The 27,365-nt window shown below is 39.6% G+C and overlaps 1 protein-coding gene across 1 annotated transcript in view; it reads right to left on the reverse strand.

Annotated features, from left to right (window-relative positions):
- The window catches only part of F13A1 (coagulation factor XIII A chain), a 174,082-nt gene that overhangs the window by 77,108 nt on the left and 69,609 nt on the right, over window positions 1-27,365 (reverse strand). The window contains exons 5-6 of the mRNA XM_036446533.2: window positions 23,987-24,105; window positions 21,291-21,398 (exon numbers count right to left, since the gene is read on the reverse strand). Of these exons, the coding sequence (XP_036302426.1) occupies window positions 21,291-21,398; window positions 23,987-24,105 (227 nt within the window). The remainder of the gene's footprint in view (window positions 1-21,290; window positions 21,399-23,986; window positions 24,106-27,365) is intronic.

Genomic DNA, 27,365 nt, shown 5'->3' on the forward strand with positions numbered 1-27,365 from the left:
GCATCCAAATTGGAAAAGAAGAAGTAAAGTTATCCTTATTTGCAGATGACATGATATAGTACATAAAAAAACCAAAAGACTCCATTAAAAAACTAATTGACTTAATAAATGAATTTGGCAATGTAGCAGGATACAAAATTAATGCCAAGAAATCCATGGCATTTCTATACACCAACAGTGAAACTGCAGAAACAGAGACTAAAAAAGCAATTTCATTTACCATCACACCAAAAAAATTAAGATACCTAGGAATAAATTTAACTAAAAAAATAAAGGACCTATATGCAGAAAACTACACGACACTGAAAAAAGAGATAGAGGAAGATGTAAGGAGATGGAAGAACATACCATGTTAATGGATTGGTAGACTCAACATCATCAAAATGTCCATACTTCCTAAAGCAATCTATAGGTTGAATGCACTCCCCATTAAAATACCAACAACATATTTCACCGACCTAGAAAGAACTCTCCAAAAGTTCATTTGGAACAATAAAAGACCCCGAATACCCACAGCAATCCTGAGAAAGAAGAGTAAAGTAGGAGGGATCTCAATACCAGACTTCAAACTATATTACAAAGCCACTGTCCTCAAAACAGCCTGGTACTGGCACAAGAACAGACATATAGATCAATGGAATCGAATTGAGAACCCAGATATCAACCCAAATCACTATGCTCAGTTAATATTTGACAAAGGAGGCACGAATATACAATGGAGTCAAGACAGTTTCTTCAATAAATGGTGTTGGGAAAATTGGACAGACACATGCAAAAGAATGAAACTAGATCACCAACTTACACCATTCACAAAAATAAACTCAAAATGGATACAGGACTTAAACATCAGATGGGAAACCATAAAAATACTAGAAGCATCCACAGGCAGCAAAATCTCAGACATATGCCAAAAGAACTTCTTCACTGATACTACCCCTAGGGCAATGGAAGCTAAAGGGAAAATAAACAAATGGGACTACATCAAAATAAAAAGCTTTTTTACAGCAAAAGAAACCATCAACAAAACAACAAGAAAGCCCACTCTGTGGGAGAACATATTTGCAAATGATACCACTGATAAAGGTTTAATCTCCAACATCTACAAACAGTGTATACAACTAAATAAAAGGAAGATGAATAATCCAATTAAAAAATGGGCAATGGACCTAAATAGAACATTTTCAAAAGAAGACAGAAGGAAGGCCAAAAGGCACATGAAAACATGCTCAAAATCACTAAATGTCCGAGAGATGCAAATCAAAACAACAATGTGGTACCATCTCACACCAGTCAGAATGGCCAACATCAACAAGTCAACAAACGACAAGTGTTGGTGAGGTTGAGGAGAAAAAGGAACCCTCTTGCACTGCTGGTGTGAATGCAGACTGGTGCAACCACTGTAGAGAACAGTGTGGAGTTTCCTCAAAAAACTGAAAATGGAACTCCCATTTGACCCAGTAATCCCACTTCTAGGAATATGTCCCAAGAAACTAGAAACACCAATCAGAAAGGATATATGCACCCCTATGTTCATAGCAGCACAATCTACAATAGCCAGAATTTGGAAACAGCCTAGGTGCCTGTCAGCAGATGATTGGATCCAAGAACAATGGTACATCTACGCAATGGAATACTATGCTGCCATAAAAAAGAAGGAATTCTCATCATTTGCAGCAACCTGGATGGAATTGGAGAACATCATGCTGAGTGAAATAAGCCAATCAATGAAAGAGAAACACCACATGACCTCACTCATTTGTGGATGATAAAGAACATTATAAACTGATGAACCAAAAGATAGATATAGAGACAGTATATCAACAAGTAGACTGTCAAATTACAGCGGGGAGGGGAGATAATAGATCAACCGAAGGACTTTTATACATGCATATAAGTACAACCAATGGACACAAAACTCTGGGGAGGGAGGGGATGTGAGGGAGGGAAGGGGGCAAAAAAAAATCAATAAAATATATAAATAAATAAATAAATAAATAAAAAATAAAAACTGGAAACAGCTCAAATGTCCATCAACAAATAAATAGATAAACCAATTGTGGTTCATCTACAAAATGCAACACTACTCAGAAAAAATGAAACAAACTATTAATGCACACAATGATAGCACAGATGAATCTCAAAAGGGAATAAAGAAGCATAAAGAAGCTGACAAAGAAGAGTACATACTTCATTAGTTTATTCATGTAAAATTCTAGAAAATTAAATCTATGTTTAATGACAGAAAGCAGAGTGCTGATACCTGGGAATGGCAGTCAAAGCAAGGAGTCATCAAAAGGAGAAATCACAAAGGAGACTTCTGGGCAGTGATGGACATGCTCATTATTTTCATTTTGAGGATGGTTTCATGAGTCCAAAATAATCAAATTATGCATTTTAATTTGTACATTTTATTGTATATTAAAAATCTATAATAATAACAATGCAATATGCAAATTAGACTGGAAGTCCCTTCTGGACATCCTTCTGGATGACATTCTGGATGAAGCTGGGGCTGTGAAGGAAGCTGGGATCCCAGGTGCCAGAGGGAAACCTGGGTCCCAGGTGCCAGAGGGAAGCCTGTGTTAGCAGCTGGGGGAAGGCCTAATCTTGCACAAATTTCATGCATTGGGCCTCTAGTATCTAAAAAAAAAAAAAAAAAAAAAAAAAAAAAACCCATAAAAAATAGTATAATATTAGGTCTAGTAATAATTAATGTCGTTTTCTAATACTTTTTTAAATCGAATTTATTTAAACAATACAACAAAATTTAATCAACAATATAGTTGCCGTTGTTTTCTACTACTTGTGCCCAACGCTCAGGAAGCATTTTAATCCCTCTTGTAAAATTCTTGTGATTTTGATGCAAAAAATTCAGTCAATGCATTTTTGAGGCATTCTTCATTATTAAATTTTTTTCCAAGAAGAAAGTTTTGCAAAGAACGAAACAAATTGTAATCAGAAGGGGCAATATCAGGAGAATATGCAGGTTGAGGGAGAACTTCCCATTCCAACTGGCGCAGTTTTTCAGCAGTGATTCTTGCAGTATGCGGTCGTGCGTTATCCTGGTGAAGAATTACGCCCTTCCGATTAATCAGCGCGGGTTCTTTTTCTCTTAAAGCTTGGGCTAACCTTTCCAATTGGGCACTATACACTGCACTTGTAATGGTTTGGTTAGATGGTAAAAGTTCATAATGAAGAATTCCTTTAAAGTTCCACCAAACACACAACATCACTTTTTTCGCATGCAAGTCAGGTTTTGGCGTGGGCTGTGGAGCCTCATTTTTGTCCAACCATTGAGTCCGCCTTTTCAAATTAACATACAGCACCCATTCTTCATCTCTGGTAACAATTTGCTCTAAAAACGGCAAACGGTTTTGATGAGAGAGGAGCGAACTGCAAATTGTGACTCTTTGATTACAGTGTTGTCGGTCAACTCATGAGGAACCCATTTTCCAAACTTTTGGACTTTGCCAAGTGCACGCAATTGATTGGAAATTGTTTTTTGTGAACAATTTAAAATTGTCGCAAGCTCTTGTTGGGTAATTTGAGGATTTTGCACCAAAAGAGCTTGAAGAGCTTCTTGATCAAAATTGGACACACGGCCTCGACCACTCTTGTCATCTAACGAAAAATTTCCCTAGCGAAATTTCTCAAACCAATGCTGGCATTTTCTGGTGCTAACTGCATCTTGACCAAGAGCACTACAGATGTATTTTGCAGCCTCACTTGCTTTTCTTCCTAATTGGAACTCGTAAAGCATGCAGTGCCGAATATGCTCTTCATCCGCCATCTTCTTAGCCCTAGTTTTGCAACAAAAACCAAACCAAACACAAACTTTTTCAAGCAAAACTTGTTAATTGCACTTCACACGTTCTGTAGATACCACGTGTTTGAAGGTTATGTCAATACAAGTCAACGCCAAGCAAGATTTTAAACGAATGTTTAAAAACGACATTAATTATTACTAGACCTGATACTTTTAATTTAAACTAGCATTCTAGTATATTCCCATTTATGATTTTAAATTATATTTCTCTCTTAAAGTATCTTATCTAATCCTTGCCTTTGAGGTTTGGCTCAATGATCGAACATTGGCCTACGAACTGAAGGGTCACAAGTTTGATTCCCAATCAAGGGTACATATCTTTTCTTTTTTTTTAATATATTTTATTGATTTTATACAGAGAGGAAGAGAGAGGGATAGAGAGTTAGAAACATCGATGAGAGAGAATCATAGATCAACTGCCTTTTGCACATCCCCTACTGGGGATGTGCCAGCAACCAGGGTACATGCCCTTGACCAGAATCAAACCCAAGACTCTTCAGTCCGCAGGCTGACGCTCTACCCACTGAGCCAAACTGGTTTTGGCAAGGGTACATATCTTAATTGTGGATTTGATCCTTGGCCCAGGTCAGGGTGTTTGTGGGAGGCAACCAATAAATATGTCTCTCTCACATCCATGTTTCTCTCTCTTTCTCTCTCCTAGTCCTCCCTCCTTTCCACTTTGTCTCAGAATCAATGGGGGAAAAATAATCTCAGTGAGGATAAGAATAAATTTAGATATATAATTGGTATAATGTACATAAAATGATAATAATGACTATTTCTTGGAGAGAAATTTTTTTTAACTTTCATTTAAAAATGTTTCTGGAATGTTTAAATTCTTTTTAGAGAGAAAATTGCCTTCTTTCATAAAAATAAAAAGATTAGAAACAGAAACACCATGTTACCACTTATGTTCAATTCTTATAGTGAAAATATATAATTATTTTTTTTATTTCTACTTTTAAAAATGTTTAGAACTTCTCTCAAATACTTACCATGGAGGACAGAATAGATAAAATTTTGTTTGTGCTCTGAGAGGGGTGGACTGCCTCCCTGAAGTCAAGGCTTAGGTCCATGGGGAGAGATTAAACCGGGGTTGTTCAAATATGAGGAGGGACAGAGGCAATGCTCTTTGAGGGCTGACAAGGGAGGCCAACCATTCAGGAGGTGGGCCAGCAGGGACTGGGGAACAGTGGGGAAACCAGCCAGGAAATGCCATGCTTTGGGGGGAGGCCCCTTAAATACGATGGCTAGCCTGTGCTTGGTTCTGAAGTGGAGCCACCTGCCTTTAGGCTCTGGCATTGGAGTCACATTGAGTAATTCTCACCCTAAGCTCAGAATAAGCCCTGGATCCCTGTACATTTCAAAGGACAGGGCAGGCCTTAAACTTTAAAGCATGACCAATACTGGACTTCTCCATGTCAGCTAAGAGGGATTGAGCAGATTTTAACTTGATGCTGGAAAAAAAGTGATATTTCTTAATTCTCTAATTTTCTATAGCACATATCTTACATTTTGAAAAAGTACTATTTTTTTTCTGCTTCTTTTAAAAGGTAAATGCATTTTTCTTATCCTGAGTGCACATTTTATATGATTATAACAAAATGACTTTTCGCTGTTAAAACTGGTATTCCACTAAATTTCACTGTTAAAAGTTATGTTTCCATAAAGGCTAGGATTTCTGTAACTCTTATAGAATACAATTGTATATCTAATCTTACCTATAATAGTTTCTCAAAGACCGTTGGTTAAAAATTTTGGGTAACATAATTTAGCTTTGAATGTGGAGTTAAATTTAGAAAAGAAAAAGGTTATTTCTTGAATAAGATCCTTTCCAAATATGTGAGCCACAAGCCCCAGCTATCTGGTAATGATCAATCTTTTGTTGTTAATCTTCACTTGGGGATATTTTCCCATTGAGCTTTAGAGAGAGTGGACGGGAGAGGGAGAGACAGAGAAAAACGTTCGTGTGAGAGAGACACATTGATTGGTTGCCTCCTGCATGCACCCCGACCAGGCCTGGGGAACCTGCAACCAAAGTATGTGCCCTTGACTGGAATCAAGGCTGGGACCCTTTAGTTGGCCAGTCAATGCTCTATCCACTGAGAAAACTGGCTAGGGCTCAATCTTAATTGTAAGTAGAAGTCGTAAAAATGTCAAATTGGGCTATGATACTGGAAGGTTCTACAAAGAACCTCAGTACTCACTGTTTTGGGTTTAGGGAAGGATATTACCAAATGATGGGGATGGGGGATCTTTAGGCACCATCTTTCTTCAATAGCAACAGCTCTGCTTTTCTCTTCTATATATTCAGGTTCAATTGATATTTGTTTAAAAAAATAGTTCCAAAAAGTAAAATTGGAAAGTCCATTGGTCTGGAAATTTGGAGTTATGTTTTTTATGACTTCTCTACAATTTTCCAAATTATGTGCTAAGGATAGGAAGGGAAATGAGCTGAAGATGTCCTATTCCTAGACAGGTTATTCCTTGGTTGGGCCTCCCAGCAAACACACACATGAAAAATAAAAGTGGCAAAAATTCCTTTTGTCCTTTGCCTGGATCCTCATCTTTGATTCTCTTTGGACTTTTACAACACATATAACAAAGAAAAGGAAAGCCATCTACAATCTCCTTCACTTTTCATAGTGGTGGGCTTATCCACAAGCTGCTTTCTACCTCAGTGCTAAAAGAAGGGGTATTCTGTCTTTCTGGAATGCCATTTATACTCAAACCCTTTCTTTACCTACTGATTTTTAAAACTCAGATAATCTCATTCTGGAAATCTTTTCTGATATTTTTCATTTGGATGACTTTTCTCTGTGCTTATGTAGTATTCTTTGCTTTGTACTGCCCTCTTATTTAGTATGTTGCTTTGTGTCATTGATTGATTGCCCTTGTTCCCATTACCAGATGTACATTCCCACAAGGAAGGAAGGTACCATGCTGTTTTGACTTTGAATTCCCATTGCTAGCACAGAGTGGTCACTAAATAAGTTCCGCTGAGTGAATAGAAATGGTATTAGTGGAAGGTGGGTGTAAGCCATCTTTTAATATTTCTTTACTAAATCAAGACAAATGAGTCCATCAGAATGCCAACAGACATTCTGTTGAAATTGACAACTTTCAATTTGTTTGTAAAATTTATAGAGAAATGCAAAGGTTCTAGAACAACCAAAACAATGTTGTAAAAGAAGAACAAAGTTTATGGAATAAGTGCTTTGAAGATTTACTATAACACTACAGTAATTGAGACACTATGCTATATAAGGATAGATAAATAGACCATTGGACAGAATAGGGCCAGAAATAGATCCACACTTTTATACTCATTTGATTTTCAACAAAGCCACCAAAGCAATTTAATGAGGGGTGGGGCAAGTAGAGGGGTAATTGACAGTCTTTTCAAAAACTGAAAATCTTGCCGAAACTGGTTTGGCTCAGTGGATAGAGCTTCGGCTTGGGGACTGAAAGGTCCCGGATTCGATTCTGGTCAAGGGCATGTACCTTGGTTGCGGGCATATCCCCAGTAGGGGGTGTGCAAGAGGCAGCTGATCGATGACTCTCTCTCATCGATGTTTCTAACTCTCTGTCTCTCTCCCTTCCTCTCTGTACAAAATCAATAAAATATATTTAAAAAAAAAACAACCTGAAAATCTTTTCAAAAAATTAGTTTCCAACAGTTTTTTCAACAAATGGTACTAGAACAAATGGGTAAACTGAAGTAGAGGGACCTAGACCCCTATCTCATACCACATAGGCTGATAATTCAAGATGGATCACAGACCTAAACATAAAAGCCAAAATTATAAAGTTTTAAATATATATGTAGGAAAATATCTTCATGATCTTGTGGAAATAACATATTTCATAGGGCTAATTCTAAAAAAAAAAATATCTTCATGATCTTGTGGAAATAACATATTTCCTAGGGCTAATTCTTTAAAAAAATTTAAAAATTGAATTTCATAAAATGTACAATCTTGTTCCTTAAATATAATATTAATAAAATTTAGTGGCAAGCCATATTCTGGAGTAAAATATCTTAAATACATATCTGACATAGGATATATTGTATTAGGAATAGAAAAAAGCAGCTACAACTCATTAATAAAAACATAAATAATCCAATAACAAAATGGGCAAAAACTTGAAATGATACTACATAAAAAAAGATGTATAATTGGTCAATAAATGCATAAAAAGGTGCTCAGTATCATTAGTCATCAGAGAAATAAAAATTAAAATCCTAATGAGATACTACTATACACCCAGTAGAAAGGTTAAAATTAAGAAAGCTGAAAACACCAAGAATAGATGAAGCGGTGAAAAAACTGAAATTCTAATGTATTGCTGCCAGAAATGTAAGATGACCCAATCACTTTGGGACACTGGTAGATTCTTATAAAGATAAACATACACAGTGGTCCAATTACTTTGGAACATTGGCAGATTCTTATAAAGAATACATACCCTATGATTTAGACATACCACTTACTCCAGAGATTCGAAAACATATGTACATAAAAGACTTGTACAATAATGTTCATAATAGCTTTATTTATAATAACCTTAAATTGAAAAAAATTCAAATATCCATCAGGAGATGAGTGGGTAAACAGTTTGTGATATGAAAATACAATGAAATATTGCTCAGCAATAAAAAATAAAAAATAAAGACATATGCAAAAACTGATTGAGTAAAAGAAGCCAGCCCCAAATAATATATGTACCTACTTCTTGGGAATTTAAGATGGCAAATCTAATCTATTGCAAGAAATCAGAACAGTGTTTGCCTATGGGGATGTGGAGTACAGGGAAATTTCTGGACTGATGTTTATATTTTAGTTGAGTGATGATTAGTCAAAACTACCTGAGTTTTGCATTTAATACCCATACTTTTCACTGTATGCAAGTTTTACTTCAATTAAAAAAAAAACATGGATTAACACTAACCTATATTGGTTCCTGGAATGGCTGACAGCTATTGTGCAAATGTTCTTTAGTATACACACTTGACACAGGCTCTGCCACGGGTGGGTCATTAGGTTAATTTCATGGAAACTATTACAACTAGAAACTATTAACTTGTTTCCCTTAGCAACTAAGGATCCTTATTTGGCCAAAACACATTTTACTAATTGACCATCAAGAAAGAAATAACCGAATGTGGAGAAGAGAGAGAGAGAGAGAGAGAGAGAGAGAGAGAGAGAGAGAGAGAGAGAGAGAGAGAGAGAGAGAGAGAGAGAGAGAGATTGATTTTAAGCTTTTCTAATGTCTGTTTTTAAAAAATTTCTATACTACTGCTACATGGTGCAGGGTAGGTGTAGAACAGGTCTCCACATTTTTTTGAAAGTGGAAAAAGGCAGAGAGAGAAGGGGAAAGAAGGATATGGGAGGAGAGAGAGGAAGGAAAGAGGGTGAGAAGGGGATCCCAGATGCATAAAACTGTGAGGGCATATCCTAAGGAGCTGTGCTGGCTTTGCTGCATTTCTATCCATCTGTCCTGGGGATGTCTGCTCAGTGCTCAAAACATCCCCACGTTTAAGAAATAGCCATGCAATTTCAAAATAGATGCAGCATTGAAACCTCATTCCAGGAAGCAATTCCAGGAAAGCAGACATTTAGATTGACTATAATGATCACATTCGAGAGATGGTTTGTAATAAATGTCTGTTTTTTTCCTCTCCCCCCAAAAAATGGGGACAACAGGCATAAGAAATGTACTCTTAATAATTGAGAAACCAAGCTGTTTGCCCACAAATGAAAACTTTATTACATTGCAGGCTTTTACCATGAGAGAAAAATGATGTCTGAACAATTCATTGTTCCCTCCTCCTGCTTTCCACTCTGAAAGAGAAGGATTAAATCAGACAGAGTTTGTAGAAAACATTATATTTGTATCCAAGGAGCTCATCCAATGTGAAGAGAGGACAGACAAAGAGAAAAGCCAGGGAAATAGAACATTGAGAATGAAAGGGCTGGGCATGTGACATGAAGTCCATTTCCAGTTCTACCAATGACCTTGTGTAAGTCATTTACATTCCTGAGGCCTTGGTCTCTTTATCTGCACTTTGATTATTTATGGAATAAATGTAATTTCTCAAAAGTGACTATGGAAAATTTTCTGTTAGGTAAATTCTATTTTCATACTGACTTACAATATATTTTTTAAATTTCAAAATTAAAAAAAAATAAACAAACATGAAAATAAAAATCTGTAGTGAGTAAGATTGTCATAGAGATTGTCCTAGAGATTGTCCTGATGAATGTATTTCCATCTATCATTGGATTCCCATGCTTAGGAATATCTTGAAGCTTCAACTTTAAGGGTTAAAAAAGTCTTCTTAGAGTTGGAATTTTAGTATTTTGCTCTGCTGGACCACAGTAACATTTTTCACTAATCTTCACTGATAGATTCTCTAGGTTGCCATCTCTGGGAGCCCCTACCGATTGAGCTGCGTCACCACTGAAAAGGTTATGAAGAGCATCAGAGGCCTCTATCCTTTTTGACCATCCCAAAGTGAGGAACAACATTCCTGATATTCCTGAGCATAAATCATGGAGAGAGAAAACAATAATCTATAATAATAGAAGCATAATATGCAAATTGATCCAATGGCCAGACAGAGAAATGACCATCTGGATGACCATGTTATGACACCCACTGGTACCAGGCCAGCCAAAGCAGGTGCAGCGATTGGTTGGGAACCTGGCCTTTGCCCCATGATTGTCCATAGAGGGAGGCCCAGGCCATCTGCCAGTGGGGCAGTTAATAAGGGGGCTCCACGAATGCCCCAAAGAGGGAAGCCCAGCCCAATGACCAGTGGGCTACAGTAGTGGATGGGGCCTCCCTCTTTGGGACGATTGATTGCAGAGTCCTGGCTGGGTGGATGGGGCCTCCCTCTGTGGGGTGATTGATTGTGGGGCTCCCAGACTGTGAGAGAGTGCAGGCTAGTCTGAGGACCCCTCCACCACCCCCCTGCCCGAGTGAACAAATTTCATGCACTGGGCCTCTAATTTAAAATAAGAAAGGCTTCTGACTAAGTGGTGCTCCCCCTGTGGGAGCACACTGACTACAAGGGGCAGCTCTTGTATTGAGTGTCTGCCCCCTGGTGGTCAGTGCGCATCATAGCAATGGATCATTCTGATATTCGGTTGATTTGCATATTAGCCTTTTAGTATATAGGACTAGTATCCTGGTGCACAAAATTTCTGCACAGGAGGATGTCCCTCAGCCCAGCCTGCACTCTTTCCAATCTCAGACCCCTCAGGGGATATCCAACAGCTGGTTTAGGCTACAGGGATAGGGTCTAAACCAGGCATTGGACATCCCCCTTACAATCTGGGCCTGTCTGCCTGATTGCCTCTAACTATTTCTGCTGCCAGCCTGATAGCCCCTTAACTGCTCCCCTGTCAGCCTTATTGACACCTAACTATTCCCCTGCCAGTCTGATCACCCCCAACTGCCTCCATTGCTGACCTGATCGCCCCCAAGGCTTTCATTAGTATAGATATGCCCCTTCACAGAAAATTTCACTAACCCTGCTTTACAACAAGGGCTTGACGATTGAAACATTGGGGCAAAACACCAAGATTTCCTTTTTTTGAATAGTGTAGGGAATAATTATCTTGTCTTTAAGTTGCCCTGAACATCAAATGAGATAATGACTTAGGAAAGTATAAAAGCACCATATAAAGACAACTGTCTTTTTCATGTACTGAAAAGATAATAAAGGGGTAAAATGAAAAAATAAACTACTTTTATTCTCCCCCTTCCTTTCTTTACAGCTTTATTTAAACTTTGAAATTTATAAAATTTCACTTTTATTTTCATTTCTTTACATTCAATATTATTTTGTATTAATTTCAGGTATTATATTAGTTACAGAATCATACACTTTACAAAGTGTTCCCTGATATTTCCAGTACCCACCTGGCATCATACCATCATTACAACATGTTGATTATATTCCCTATTTAAGTGACAGTGGCTTTACAGGTTCCTTCCAGACTTTCTTTTGTGCTGCTCACCCTTCCTTTTCTTTTTCACTTCTTCCCCCATTTTCTTTATGTAGTATCTTAATTGGCCATTAAAGCTCAGTGAAGGCACTGGGACATGCTTAATCCATTTTACAGACCAGGAAACTGAGGCCAATTCCAGTTAGCTGAGGACGTGGACTCAGCACGCAGGGAGACCTCACAGCCCTTCCAAGGGACAGCCGCAGGTCAAACAGAACAAACCTCCCTTCAGGCTTCTGAGCCTCAATCTCAAGCACCTCTTCATCAGGGATGCTCCAAATTCTCTCCTCTCCCTCTCTTCCTTCCCATTCTTTATTGCTCCCCTTCTGGGGAGCAGGTGGTAGGCTTCCACTCACTGTGCAGGTGTGCACCGCCGTGGGCGTGGTGGGGTGGGAACCGGGGGTGGGGCGGGCGCAGGCTTGCTTTTGAGCCACAGCAGGAGCAAGAGTCCCTGACTCTCAAGTGAACAGGCCTCAGAGCAAGGCCCAGTTAGTGCTGGGAGCTTCACCAAACAGCTGCAGTGAGGTACCTGGCAGTGCAGCGCCTCTCCTCTGAGGTGGCGCAGCAAATCCCCGCCCACCAGTCCCCTCATCCCCTGCCTCAGGGCTACAGGTCCTCGCCCTTCTGCCCAGGCATCATTCCATGCCAGCATTCCCTTTTATTTCCCACCTCAATCCACTGCAGAACCTCACTCTCCGTGGGCGACGCAAATCCCCGCCCACCAGTCCCCTGCCCTGCCCCAGCCCCTTCTGGTGCACCCTACCTCTGTGCCACTCTGCACCCCTTGGGCTACTCACCTCCTGGCCAGGAGCTTAGCCAAAGCCACAGCACTCACCCAGGAGTTGCCCCTCAGGCAGGCCAAGAAGGACAAAGCCCAAAGTGAGTGAGTCTTGAACCCCCACATCCCATTCTCTGTTTCACTTGGCCTCTGGGTGGCCTGGTAGAGTCAGACTCTGCAAGCCTGTGTATCTGTGGCCAGAGGCCCAGCCTGGGTCTCAGCAGTCCCTGCCTGCTGGACAGGGCTGCTGGAGGAGGACCAGAGCTTGTCCTTCATTAGCTCCCCTACTCCAGAGGAGGCACCACAGGCTCATGCCTGCCTGCTGCTGCAGCCCACCCATCCAAGCCTGCTGCATGTGCAGCCTGCTAAACGGTTGTTATGTTATGGAATTTGCATATTCCTCTCTTAATATATAGTATAATCAAGCTTTTGTGATAGTTTTCACTTTTCCAAAATTAAGATTCACATGGGCAAGTGTGAAAAAGCTCTGAAGGGGTGAAATTGTTGCCCACAATGGCCACTGAGCACCTGGGAGCTGATTTTTCAGGATAATTGACTCCAAGGAAGGGGGCTTTACCTGGTTATGAACCAAAGGGACCATTAGATAGTGCTTTTAAAATTTTTATTTCATTTTCTAAAATAAACTGGTCAGGGAGCTGTGCTGTGGTTGGTCTGTATGATCAGGAATAGACCTCATACATTTATTTCTGACTCTGAAGTTCACTTGGGATACTGAAAGGAGTATTTCTAGCTCAATGAATTTTCAAACACAATATTAATAGTCATAATAGTGTGTTGCAGGGAGAGGTTTGCTGAATGTGAAGCTTCCTACAATATGTCCAGGTAAACAACTGGATAAAAATAAAAACATGGTTTTGTAGTAAATGTCTTGTGGAGCTGCATGGCAAAATTTCAAAGGAGTGAAGGCATTACTGATTTTTTCAGGCCCAGAAAAAAATAACTTTCTAAATACGGAGACAATGAGAACGGGAATAAAGATGGACAAAGTGAAAAATAACTTTATTTTTAGTTTGTCTATGAGATCACATATGCTTGGACAGTGAGCCCTGAGGTACCTTTTACCTCAAAGGCCTATGGTCATTCATCTTGTCCTGGGCCCTAGGAAACTTCAGGATCTGCCTCCAATGTGGTCAGTTTGATTTACTAGCTCGAGTTCCAGAAGATTTTTTATAACACAAGAGTACACTGAACATCGATTGGTTTAAAAAAGTTCGATCTGAGTTAGTTTCCAAAAGGCACAGTCAGAACAGGTATTAATGGGGATTAATGATGGCATTGTGGTTCAATATTAGCAAAAGACCCAGGGTTAAAAATAAATGTGTGAACCTCAAGGGAAATAGCAAAGTTCAAACTGGCAACAGTATCAGGACTGGAATTTTAAAATATGTAACTATATTGACCTTTTTCCCTCTCTTTTCCTTCTTTCAAAAATTTCCCAATAATGTCACTTTTTAAAAAAAATTTTAATTAAATCAAACAAGGCCCCGGGGGAGAAAATTACCCTGGCTTACATTTTCTTTCAGTGCTTTTGGTGACTGGATCTTTGGGTATAATTTCCACCATGGAAAAAGAGTTCCCATGAGCAATAGCATGGTTTATGATTGCTTAGGCCCTTGCCAACTGCTCTTCTACCTCATGAGCTAATATCCTAACTCTTGGTAAGCTAGTATTTATTTCTGAAAAAACTCTAAGCAAAGCTTGAGAGATTTGCTTTCCCATGTGTTTATTCATCAGAGATTTTGCCATTCTGTGTTAAAATATCTACTCACCTGACTTCTCTATTGGGCTGTGAACTCTGTGAAGGAAGAAGCTATGCTTTGTTTTCAATTATTCCCAGTATCTAGACTGGTAGAGTCTCAATAAATACTTGTTAAATGAGTGAGTTAATATTATTTTTCTACCATCAACATAATTACAGCAATCACAACCACCACCACCACTATCATCACCATCACCACCACTACCATCACCACCACCACCATCATCACCACCACTACCACCACCACCATCACTACCATCATTATCACCATCACTACTACTACCACCACCACCACCACCATCATCATCACCACCACTAACCCCATCAAACCATATTTGGTACCTAATTCTCTTTAGAACCTTTTCCTCCAAGTTCCCAATACCTCTGGCTATTAATTCTCTGACTTACACCTTTCTTCACCTACTAGTACTCCCCTATTTCAAAATTCACCAATCTCTGAACCCCATTCCTTTGGTTCCTTTTGCTGTCTTAGTTAACAGCTACTTAATTTGATATAGTAATCATGCTATTTGTACTAACATGTTGGTAATGGACATCTGAGGTAATATGATCTGAGAGCAAGGACTATATCTACTTCTAGCTCAGCCACTTCTTTGCTGTGTGACTTTGAGTGAAATTATTTCTGAGGGCACCTGTTCTTTACCAGAAGACTCCTGGAGCATCATCCAGATCTCAACTACATGTTCTCTGCATTTGAACAAAGCTCTTCCATAGATAAAGTCTCAACCCAAAGAAGAAAACCTGCACTCAGGTGACAAGTTCGAGGTTTCACAGTGAATAAGCAAGTGGTATCTGCTCATGCAGATAAACTTATGATAAGCAGCAGTACACATATGAAGCAACAGTGCGCCTCCCTGGAGAACTGTACCCACATTTGAGCCAGATCCAGTCAGTCAAGGGGTAGAAACAGACAGAGACAGACAACTATGCAGCAGGAATGCCAACTACTGTCACTGTGTTCCCTTTCCCCAGGACCATGCTGTCCTGGTCACAACATGGCAGGGAACAGCTGTTTTGGCATCTGACTGGGACTCAGAGTCCATGGTGGCTTCTTCACAGTAACTCAGGGCCAACGATTGCATGCTTTATTAATGCCCTGTGAGCGAAATATATTTCAGATGGCACAAAGCATCTTTCTAAATTTTTTCTCAGTACATTTCCTGGCAATTGTCCTGGTGGGTACAGCCACATCAGATATGAGGTGCAAAGAAAGCAGCAGCGAAGCAATGTAGTTTAAAGGAGAAAGTATAACTCTGGGCAAGTTTCTTATTTTTATAATTTTCTTTCTTAAAAAAAAAATTCTCTCTTTGACCAATCTGCAATGTAGCTGTGGTAAAATAGACCACTCGGTATTTAGGAAAGTCTACATAAAAGATAGCTTATATAAGGTTATAACATCTCAAACCCAGACAATGAGATTACAAAACACTTAGACTTTCTCCTGGGAGAATCCAATAGCCCAGGGCTATCCAAATTATCATAAGTTTTTCCTATTTTCACATCTAAGTGAAGTAATGCAACTTGAAAGAAGAACTAAATAAGATACTGAATTTATAGAGGAAACACTAGAAGAAAGAAGAGCATCATTTTTGAAGAATAAAAGGATATTTTGCTGCCTCTGGGAATAACAAATGGTTTGAATACAAGGGACAAAATTTCATTTTAAAGAGGATGTGAGGCCTGGAGAGGTTGGGTGGTTTGCCCTGGGTCACATAGAAGATGGCCTGGTCAGAAGTGAGAGGTCTCCCCTGACATGGGCAGGTCAGATCAATGCTGCCTCCTCTTTTTTTTTCTGTGGCAAAATGAAAACCAACAGGTTTGAGTGAGGTAGAAAGACAGATATCCTATGCAGTCAAGAAGAGAGAGTTTTGTCCATTGCAGAAGCAGAGAAACTGAGCCACAGAGGGGTTTATTGCTATGGCCCTCATGGGGGTGATTTTGATCCCAAGGGGGCATTTAGTAACATCTGAAGACATTTTTTTATTGTGAATGCAGAAGTTATGGGGATGCTACTGATATTTCTTTAATAGAAGTCAGGGATGCTGCTAGATATTTGCAGTGTTTCCCAAAGTGTGGTATGCGTACACCCAGGGGTACAGGAAGAGTTTGGTGGGGGTACGCGTTGCACTGGAGTTTGGGAGTTTGGTGGGGATGTGCACTGCACTGTGCTTAGATGTGCCTAATTCTACATTCTCATGAGTACGAGGGGTACTCAGCATTATGAAAATTATAGAAGGGTACACATATGTCAAAAGTTTGGGAAACACTGCGAGCACAGGACTTCCCCCACAACAAAAACTACCAAGGCCGTAGCTACTGGATAATAATGATATTTATCTGGGGACTGTGTGCGTAAAATCCAGATTTATGTTATTACTAGGAGCCCGTTACAGGAAGATTCCTGAAAGTGGCCTCTCTGGCTGCCCCTCCTGCCCTGCCCCAAGCCGCACTTTCTCTCTGCAGCTGCTTTACTTTCCGCTTTCCTTCCCTTTCCTTCCCTCTTCCTTCTATGCTGTCTTTGGTCTTCACTCTTCCCTCCCTCAACGTATGCAAAGTAACTGCCATCTTTGTTTGGTTAATTTGCATACTTGCTCTGATTGGCTATGGGCATAGCAAAGGTACAGTCAATTAGCATTTTTCTCTTTTATTAGTGTAGATGATTATTATTATTATTATTAGGAAGTTTTCACAACGTAGATTACTATCAGTGCTCATTTAGCATCATGTACCCATCTATTTCCTGTAAACTCCTTGCCAACATTCAGTGCTAGTCTTTGCAGTGACCATCCTAAGCAACTTGTCTTTGGGGCCCCATGCTTCTGCTCTTGCCTTTTGTCCCAGCTTCACCTTTCCAGGTGCCCAGCTGGTGCCAGGCTGCTCATCTCTACTCCTCCCTGATAACAATTTATCCCAGAAAATTTTTGCCTCCTGTCATTTTCATCAAGGCATAGAATGAAGTCAGGTATTACCCTCCCCAGAACATTTCTGTCTTATGATGCTTTTCTGTTCCAGTACTTGTATCCTGTAAAAGGCACTCCCAGCCTCAGTGGTCAGGCTGGGGGATGTTTGAGAAGAACTCCCCAGACACCCTGTCACAGCCTCTGTTCTCCCAGTGGACTGGGCCAGCCCTGGGAAGCCACAGAGCCTGTCAGCCTTAGTCTGGCTAGACTGGCAACTTCAGAACATTTTCTTTCTGTGCTTTCTAAATACATCTCATATTTTGAAGCAAATCTCTTATTGCGAATTTTTTGTTGTTTTCTTTTCTCTCAGTCATTGTTTAACTTCACTCAGAAATTTCATGATAGATTTCCAGGACTTGTTAACAGGAGAGAAACTGCCTGAGTAATTAGAAAAGTTTATTTTTTCATTATTTATAAGAATATGTTTTTATTGATTTGAGAGAGTATGAGAAAGAGGGAGGGAAGAAAAGAGAGACAGAGACAGAGATAGACACACACACACACACACACACACACACACACATATCTATATCTATCTATATCTATCTATCTAGAGTAGGGGTGTCGAACTCAATCAGAGAAGGGGCCAAAATCTAAAATCCAGCCTAAATTGCGGGCTGAATGGTTTACTGAACAGTCATAAACTGTCATTGTGATGGAAACGCAGCGGAGTGCAGTGATGACAGCGCGGTGCGGGCCACATTGCAAGGCCTGGCGGGACGGATTTGGCCCGCGGGCCTTGTGTTTGACACATGTGAGAGAGAGAAACATCTATTGGCTGCCTCTGGTATGCACCCTGACCCCAGAATTGAACCTATAACCTGGACACGTGCCCTGACCCAGAGATGAACCAGTGACTTTTCAAGTTAATGCTCATCCAACTGAGCCACACTTGCCAGGGTAACAGTTGACTTTATTATTTTAAAAATATATTTTATTGATTTTTAGAAATATATTTTATTAATTTTTTTTACAGAGAGGAAGGGAGATGGATAGAGAGTTAGAAACACCAATGAGAGAGAGACATTGATCAGCTGCCTCCTGCACACCCCCTACTGGGGATGTGCCTGCAACCAAGGTACATGCCCTTGACCGAAATCGAACCTGGGACCTTTCAGTCAGGCTGACACTCTATCCACTGAGCCAAATTGGTTTTGGCTGATTTTTTTTTACAGAGAGGAAGGGAGAGGGATAGAGAGTTAGAAACATCAACGAGAGAGAAACATCAATAAGCTGCCTCCTGCACACCCCCTACTGGGGATGTGCCAGTAACCAAAGTACATGTCCTTGACCAGAATCAAACCTTGGACCCTTCAGTCCACAGGCCAATACTTTATCTTTATCCACTGAGCCAAACCGGTTAGGGCTTGACTTTATTTTAAAGAGTCATCTTTTTAATTGATTTTTGGAAGTTCAATATTTATTTTCTAAAATCGTTATAACTGAAGAGATATTGGAAAGATTCACAAAGCTCTTTTAAAGATGAAAAGAGATAATAGTTGAGAGGAGATTGAAAGTTATCAAATGTGTATTTTGTGTATGTAAGCAATGGTATTGGTAAGAATGAAGATATTGGCCCCAACACCTAAAAAGTCCCCCTCCAAAAAGCAAGCAAAGCAAAGTAAACCATCCCCCAGATAGGTTCTGTCAGTGCTTGGAATTAGTTTATAGATTTCAAACTTAGAACTCCATAGCTTTTTATGATTCATAAAATGCAAGGCAATTTGTATTAGGATTATGTGATTAATTCAAAATTTGACAGCTTCCACTTGGCCAGCTGCCATTAGGGAAGTGTTGGGCTGGCGGCTTTATATTTGCTTCCCTTGTGCATTGGCTGTGGTTGGCAGTGGCTTCTGGATTGGTGAAGATACACACAGCGTGTGAGGAGCTTAGGCTGATGAGCAGGCCATTTTAGAATGCTCACGAGGGAATTCATTTATTTTCAGCCACTCTAGCCATTGCTTCCCTTCTCACTGCAAACCTGTCACAGTGACTTCAAGGGAGAACAAAAAAGGAAATTTTGTCTGAGAAACAAGAAAAATAGTGATTGACTGCAGGTTTAACGCATGTGGTTATAAATATTTCTTGCAAAGAAATCCTAAATTCTTTCTTTAGAATCCACTGTTTTCATTTTGCAATGTAAACTAACAACAGAAAGCAAAATTGCCTTTAGAAGTTAGTTTTTAGCTCCTATTTTTAAGCTCCACTATTTTATAAATTCACAGGTAGCTTAGTTATTAATAAAAAACAACCCTTCTTATGGGCTAACCAGAAATTAAATTTCATATCATTCTCAGTCTCTTATTGATTGATTGGACAATATTGATCTTATTGGGCTCAAATAAAACTCATTATTTTTTCCAAAGAGAGAATTTTATATATAAAAAAACCCTTCAAATTGGCGATACAAGAATTATTTTTGTTTAGTCTTTGGTGGAATAAAATAGCACATGGCTTAGTGTATCTTCAGGAATACTCTGCTCATGAATCAGCTTTAATGTGCTGTTAGCACCACGGGAAGGACCTAGGTGCTGTGTATATCAATCCAGTCCAGGATTGCACAGGACCTGGCATCGCTCTAGTTCGCCTCCCATACCTGACCCCCACCTCCTCACTCATGGGAATTGTTCCCTCTCCCAGAGAGCTGCTGCAGTGCAGGATCTCTGTACCTTCAATGGTGCTTCTGGATCTCCTACAGAGAGCAGACAGAGAAGCTCTAGATTTGGGGTCAGCAGACCTGGATTTCAGGGAGAGCTTTGTCACTGACAGCCTGTCATCACACTATTTCCTAACTTGTAAAATGGCATGAGCAATACCCACCCTACTTATCTCATGTGATTACTATGTAGAAACAAAACACATTTTATCCTATCTAATAAAGAGGCAATATGCAAATTGACCATCACGCCCTCACACAAGATGGTCACCCCATGTGGCCACCACAAGATGGCCAGAAGAGGAGGGCAGTTGGGGGTGACCAGGCCTACAGGGGAGGGCAGTTAGGGGAGACCAGGCTGTCAGGGGAGGCCAGTTGGGGGCAACCAGGTTGGCAGGGGAGTGGTTAGGGGTTGATCAGGCTGGCAGGAAGAAGCAGTTAAGGGCAATCAGGCAGGTGAGCAGTTGGGAGCCAGTAGTCCTGGATTGTGGGAGGGATGTCTGAAAGCTGGTTTAGGCCCAATTCCTGAAGGGTCCCAGATTGGAGAGGGTGCAGGCTGGGCTGAGGGACAACTCCTACTCAAGTGCATGAATTTTGTGTACCAGACCTCTAGTCTATAATAATAAAAGTTATATGCTAATTAGACCAGATGTTCTTCCTGACCATCTTCCAGATGAAGCAGCTGGGTCCTGGGTACCTGCTGGCAGCCAGAGAGAAGCCTGGGCCTCTGGTGCCAGAGGGAAGCCAGTGCTGGCAGCTGGGGAAAGGAAGGCCTACTCTTGCATGAATTTCATGCATTGGGCCTCTAGTAAACAATAGAGTCATATGGTGAGGTATGATTGTAATAGAAGCTGAGATTAGATAGTCATTTATTCTTTGACTCTTACTGTGTATGTGAAAATGGAGAGAAGCTGTGTCTTGTACATTTTTTTTTGGTGTGCTTCTTGATGTTTGCTTGTTGATTATAGTCACTGACCTTTTGTCCTGGTCACTCCTTAGTCCCTAGGCAAGAGATTCTTAACAATAAGTGGTCTTTAGTATCATGTCATCTTTCACCATTTGTCTGAAGCTAAAGAAACATTTAGTACTGAGGTAAGAATTTTGTTTATAGCACATGACAAGTTCGAAGAATTCTAGGCTATTACAAATAAAAGTTTGCTAAGTTTAAGTCACCATTTCAACAGCTCATAATGAACTGACATCTAAACTGAGGCAAATGACAGGTTTTAGCAATCAGTCATGGTTGCTCACCATTGCAGACCCAACACGGCTGACTTTGATGGGATTCCCTCGGCCTGAAAGGTCCATCTGTGCTTTGTCCATCATGTGCAGGCAAGCGTCCAGGATGCCATCCTCAAACTATTTAGAAAAAAAAGAGAAAATACTCAGTTCCACTCTGTAAGCAAGATATTCTCTGGCAAAAGACAAAATGAAACCACAACCTAATATTTAGAAATGTGTATTCCTATATAGTAATTGCTCATAATCTTTTATACTTAATATTTCATACTAAAGTGGAATAAAGGAGATATCCTCTTTTATTTCTCAGTAAAATAAGTAAGAACTTAAAAGCAAGCTAGAGATAGAAACAGAACTACTGAAGAATTGATGTACTTAAGGATCATGGACTGACTTGATGTTCTTCAGAAAATTGTACCAGTTAATTTAGAAGATCTCTCCAACATATTGGCTCCAGTGCCCAAGGCCAAGGCATAAATTATTTACCAAAGTTAGGCCAAAGTCTTGAGACCTCAAGAGTAACACGAGTCCCTGTGCATACAGAAAATCAATGGCTCTCAGATATATCACAAGAAGGCACTTCAGGTCGATATACCATACCTTGCATGGCAGCGAATGTCAGTCTAAGGTTTTCCCTCTTTGGAGACAAGGTGGATTCAAAGAGAGGGCAAGAAAAGTAGATTATATTAATCAGGGAACAACCTAATAGGCAGTTCAATTTCCTTGGAGGGAGAAGCTAGCCATTTGCAACACTAGCATTTTCTAAGAAAGGAATGAAGACAAAGTAGTAACAAAGTGACAAAATGGGAAGATTTCACCTGTATTGTACCTTACTGTACAGATTTTCCTGAGCACAGTAATCTTATAGTTATCCATGTAAGCACTTGTGACAGAAACCACCATCTAAATAGCTAATTACCATGTAATAATTTATTAAATCCAGTGAAAATACCAACTCTGCATGTAACCTAAACAGATGTGATGGATGCAGTAATGGGTAATGCCCTTGTTCTCCAGGGATAAAAAGAACTCATTATTCTGGTGCTTCTTAAGCAGCATCTCTCAACTGTGTCTGTGGGACACAATATCAAAGAACTGGAGAGGTAAAAGAATGGTCATAGAACTGGTTGTTTCTCTGCATCACTACAAACTACTGGGTTAGTTGGATCTTTATACCGAAGGACCAAATTAATGAATTCTGAATGAGTAGAGACAGACAGTGGCTGCTGTGTTCAAGGGTGACTACCAAAAAGATTCTGGCTGAGGAGAACCCTTTCCAGTCCTCTTTGCTCCTACTTTGGTGGCTTGTCTCTTATTATCTCTCTATGTTGTCACACTGGGAACATAGAGAGAATCACACTAGAGGTTAAGAATAGGGACCCAGAGCTAGGGCACCAGACAACAGGCAATAATCAAGAGTTGTATGCCACTTGGGCAGGGGAGAGCTTATAAGCAGGGAGTCAGGCAGGTGTCCAAAACAGGGGAAGAAAACATAGGCCATGTTTGACCTATGTCAGAAATACAGGTGGACAGTGATTCCTAGAAGTCAGAGGGAAGGAGCAGGACACAAAGCCTAGTGGACAGGAGCTGGTGATGACCTGGGTCCCATTGGTCAGTCTAGAGCGCTGATGTGGGAAGAAGGGAGGGCCCCTATGGAAGTCAAAGCAAAGCATCAAGAAGCCAAGAACATGTCATGCGACCTGGTGAGACCAGACTCCGTGAACTCTCCGCCCTGGGCACCAGAATGGTGCCCATCGCAATCATCTCAGCCAAGACTCCATGAGAAAGGGCACACTCACCCTCCCATGCTGCTGATGAAAAGTTGCTTTTGAATCACAGGATATGCATTAATTTCTGGAAATATGGTAAAATATCAATTTGCTCCTTTGTTAAATATACCAAACTGAAACAGTGCGAGTTATTCAATATTTTAAATGAAATCCATGTAAGATATTTTATATCTGGACCGACACTTGGAAGTTGCAGCTGTTAAAATGTCCTTAAATAGTCAAAACTGTTTTTGGCTCAGTGGTAGAGCATCTGCCTGCGGACTGAAAGGTCCCAGATTCGATTCCGGTCAAGGGCATGTACCTTGGTTGCGGGCACATCCCCAATAGGGGGTGCGCAAGAGGTGGCTGATCGATGATTCTCTCTCATCGATGTTTCTAACTCTCTATCCCTCTCTCTTCCTATCTGTAAAAAATCAATAAAATATATTTTAAAAAATGTCCTTAAATAAAAGCCTTTTGACTAAATGGTAATACCCGTTTCTTTTAGCTATATCTTATACCAATATTTTAAAAAGTTATTTTTTTGAGTTGGGCACACTCCTTGCGGTACCCTTTGTGTCATTATCAAGGCACCACTCCTTGCAAGGAAAGGGAAGCTCAGTCCCCTCCTGGTTGCAGGGCCAGGTCTGAGCTATGATATGTCACTGCATTAAGATGCCTCAGCACTTCTCCTTAGAATGCCACACTTTCTATAGACTCTGTAACACCACAATAACCTAAGATATGTGATTTCAGCTGATGAATTATGCAATTGCCTTTCTAAGTCTCTACTCCTAGGTTCTCTGTCTTGGAGTCTCAGATCCTGCAAAGCAGGAAATTATGCTTGTCTCATATTGACATATGGCACCCGGCAGTGATACCTGTGACAAAAATATTAAGCACAATGTCCTTGACAATGACAAATTTTAAATGGCTCACCTGACCATAGCTCCAGCTTCTACTCCTGATGTTATTGAAGTCTCCATAAAAAATAACCCCGATGTCATTCAGGACATACTCTTCTCTCTCTCTATCATCTTCCAGGTACACAGCATCCTCTGCATCAGAAAGCGAACGTAATGAACATTACCAAACCAGGCTGCAGTCATATGTTTCAAGGTTGTTTTGCTCCTAACCTGCAACTTAACCAACTAAATGAAAAATAAAACTGTTTTGTTTCACTAAAGATAACCCCTTTTGCCAATATGTAATTTAGCAATGGTGAACCTAATCAGTAGACAAGGTCAGTCTGTAAATGATGACATTTGTCAGCAAAATGTCAAGAAATGCTGGCTCTTTAATTTCCAAGCAGCACAATGAAATTGACAAGTCTCATTAAACCATTAGCATTCTGATGCATCCGTAGTTTCAGAATCAAAATTCTATGATGCAGTTACAATTCTGTAACTATAATAGATAAAAATATTTTACAACCTATTTGAAAGTGATTTTTAAAACAAATCTGGGGCATATTACAAGACCCATTGTCTGTCATGCCTGATTCTGTCATCACTGATGGGAAGAGGGAGGCTGGGGGTTGTTTCCTTCTGATGGATAATTGTGGAAGTGATGGGAAGGAGAAGCCCAATGAGCATCTCTGGTCACTTCCTCCATTGCAAGGACTTTTCTTCCCTGTGGCTCTGATCTGAGGAAGGCTATGCTACCCATCTGCCTACTTGGCTATCAATCTGGAACTTCTTCCCAGGGCCGGTGTGGAAGCAGCAAAAGCATCTTTACCAAAGGCAGAACCATGCACGTATGAATTACACTCTGGTAAATTTTCATGTTTGGAAGAGAGTCAATGTGCATTTTGATTGGGGACCTGGTTCATTACATTTTTCTGGCCCTGCTCATACCTGCCATCCCTCTCACCTTTTCAGAGTTCTTTCCTCCTCATTCCCGAATAAGGCTTCTATCACTCTCTCTGGAACAGTAGTTATCAATCTTGGCTGCACATTAGAATCATTGGAAAGATTTAAAAACTTCTGGACTGAGAACTGTTAATCTGCTTTTTGTCACTATAAATTACAATAGTTTGCATTTTCTACAATTTTATGTAGAATCATACACGTTTGTAGGGGTCTGGCTTCTTTCACTCAGGTTAATTATTATTATTTTTATTGATTTTAGAGAGAGGAAAGAAGAGGGATAAGTAGAAACATCGATGAGAGAAAAATAACCATTGGCTAAGCCTCTTGCACAAGCCCACTGAGGATTGAGCACACAACCGCCATGTGCCCTGATCGGAATCCAACTGGTGACCTCTTGGTTCATAGTTTGACAATCAACCACTGAGCCACACTGGCCAGGCTCAGGCTAATTATTTTGAGATTCATTCCTTTTGTAGTGTGTAGCAATAGTTTATTCATCTGATGTCATCTTATCTTTCTAAAAAAATCAGTTACATGGCAAGCATGTGTCAACCTTCCCTGAGCCCTTCAAGTGTGAGCTTTGATGCCTCAAACTGATGCCCTTGCTGGATTCTAGAGGCTGCAGGCCATGGTTTTAACAGCAGCATCTAGGACTCTAAATGGAAATGACAGCTTTGTTCCAAGTGGATAACACATGAAGAAGTGACAACTGAGTTTGAGGTCAGTATTTTTTGGGGAAAGCATGAAAGAAGACTTTCATTTGAAAAGAAAATAACGTGAGGGTATAAGAGAGATGGCATTGACCGTTCACATGTACATGGCACTCGCCAGATGCTATCAAGCATCTTGACAAGAAAAGGCTACTCTTGTTTTTATTCTTTTGTAAAAGTGATTTAATTGTTGGGATTACTGTAATAATAAATATTTTAGCCAATTGGGTTTCAAATGCTTGTTGTTGAGATAAAAATTTCCTCATAAGACAACTGAGGTAGAGAAATGTCATTTAGGAAAATTTGTAACCTGTTTTCCTTATGATATGAGATGTTTATGGACTTATCCTTTAAGATATTATATGGCAGACTGGATTATAGAGCTACAAACATTTAAATTGGTATAAAAAGATATGAGTCAAAATGGATAGCCTAGAAAGAAATGTTACAATATAGATTTCATATATATATATATATATATATATATATATATATATATCTGTAAAATTAATATATAATAAAGACACTATTGCAAATCAAATGGAATGAGTATTAAATTCAGCTGAGAAAATTGGTTGCTTGGGAAAAGTAAATTTTCTGTACATAAAAATAAACTGAAAATTAATTTAAATCTAAATTTAAAAATAGAAAGCATAAGAAATCTCAAATAAAACAAAGGTGGATATTTAGTCTCTAGATGAAAAAGTTTTAGCTAAACAAAAATAACAGAAAAAAAATCAAAGAGAAAAATTAATGCATTTTATTTAATATAAATATAAAACTTGATTTTCATATATAGTAAAATTTAAAGTATATAACAAATTAAGAAAACATTTGCAGCAACAGGAAATGGTAGTAAAATTCCCTTATATGTAAAAAAATTATAATAAGTTAATAAATGGGCTGATTGAGAAAGATGCAAATACAAAAATCATTAAAAAATCATGAAGTGTTGTTCTAGCTGGTTTGTCTCAGTGGTCAGAGCATTAACTAGTGGATTGAAGGGTCATGGGTTTGATTCTAGTCAAGGGCACACACCTCAGTTGCAGGCTCAATCCCTGGCCCCAGTTAGGACAAGTGTGGGAGGCAACCAATCGATATGTCTCTTTCTCATCTTTATTTCTTTCTGTCTGTCTCTCCCCCTTCCTTCCACTCTCTCTAGAAAATCAGTGGAGCCGAAACCGGTTTGGCTCAGTGGTAGAGCTTCGGTCTGCGGACTGAAAGGTCTCAGGTTCGATTCCGGTCAAGGGCATGTACCTTGGTTGTGGGCATATGCCCGGTAGGGGGTGTGCAAGAGGCAGCTGGTCGATGTTTCTCTCTCATTGACGTTTCTAGCTCTCTATCACTCTCCCTTCCTCTCTGTAAAAAAATCAATAAAATTTATTTTTAAAAAATTTAAAAAAATCAGTGGAAAAATATCATGGGGTGAGGACTAACAACAAATTTTAAAGTGTTTAAAAATAGGTCAGCAAAAGGAAAGCATTTCACAGAAAAAAAATGTGACATATATTCATAAAAACAATTTTAACTAAGCAGTATTTGAAGAACTCAAAACTTTAAAAGGAAATAAATATATGCATATATATTAATTTATTTATGCATTTAAGCTTAATACTCAATACCAATTGTGTGGTGAATCATTAATCTACTGATGAGATTGTAATATTTTTTTGTTTTATTTTTTCTAAATTTTTAAAATTTAGCCTCGAAAATATATATGTGGTCTTTGATTCAGAG

Source organism: Pipistrellus kuhlii, unplaced genomic scaffold (genome assembly GCF_014108245.1).
Source record: "Pipistrellus kuhlii isolate mPipKuh1 unplaced genomic scaffold, mPipKuh1.p scaffold_m20_p_2, whole genome shotgun sequence".
Taxonomy (NCBI): Eukaryota; Metazoa; Chordata; class Mammalia; order Chiroptera; family Vespertilionidae; genus Pipistrellus; species Pipistrellus kuhlii.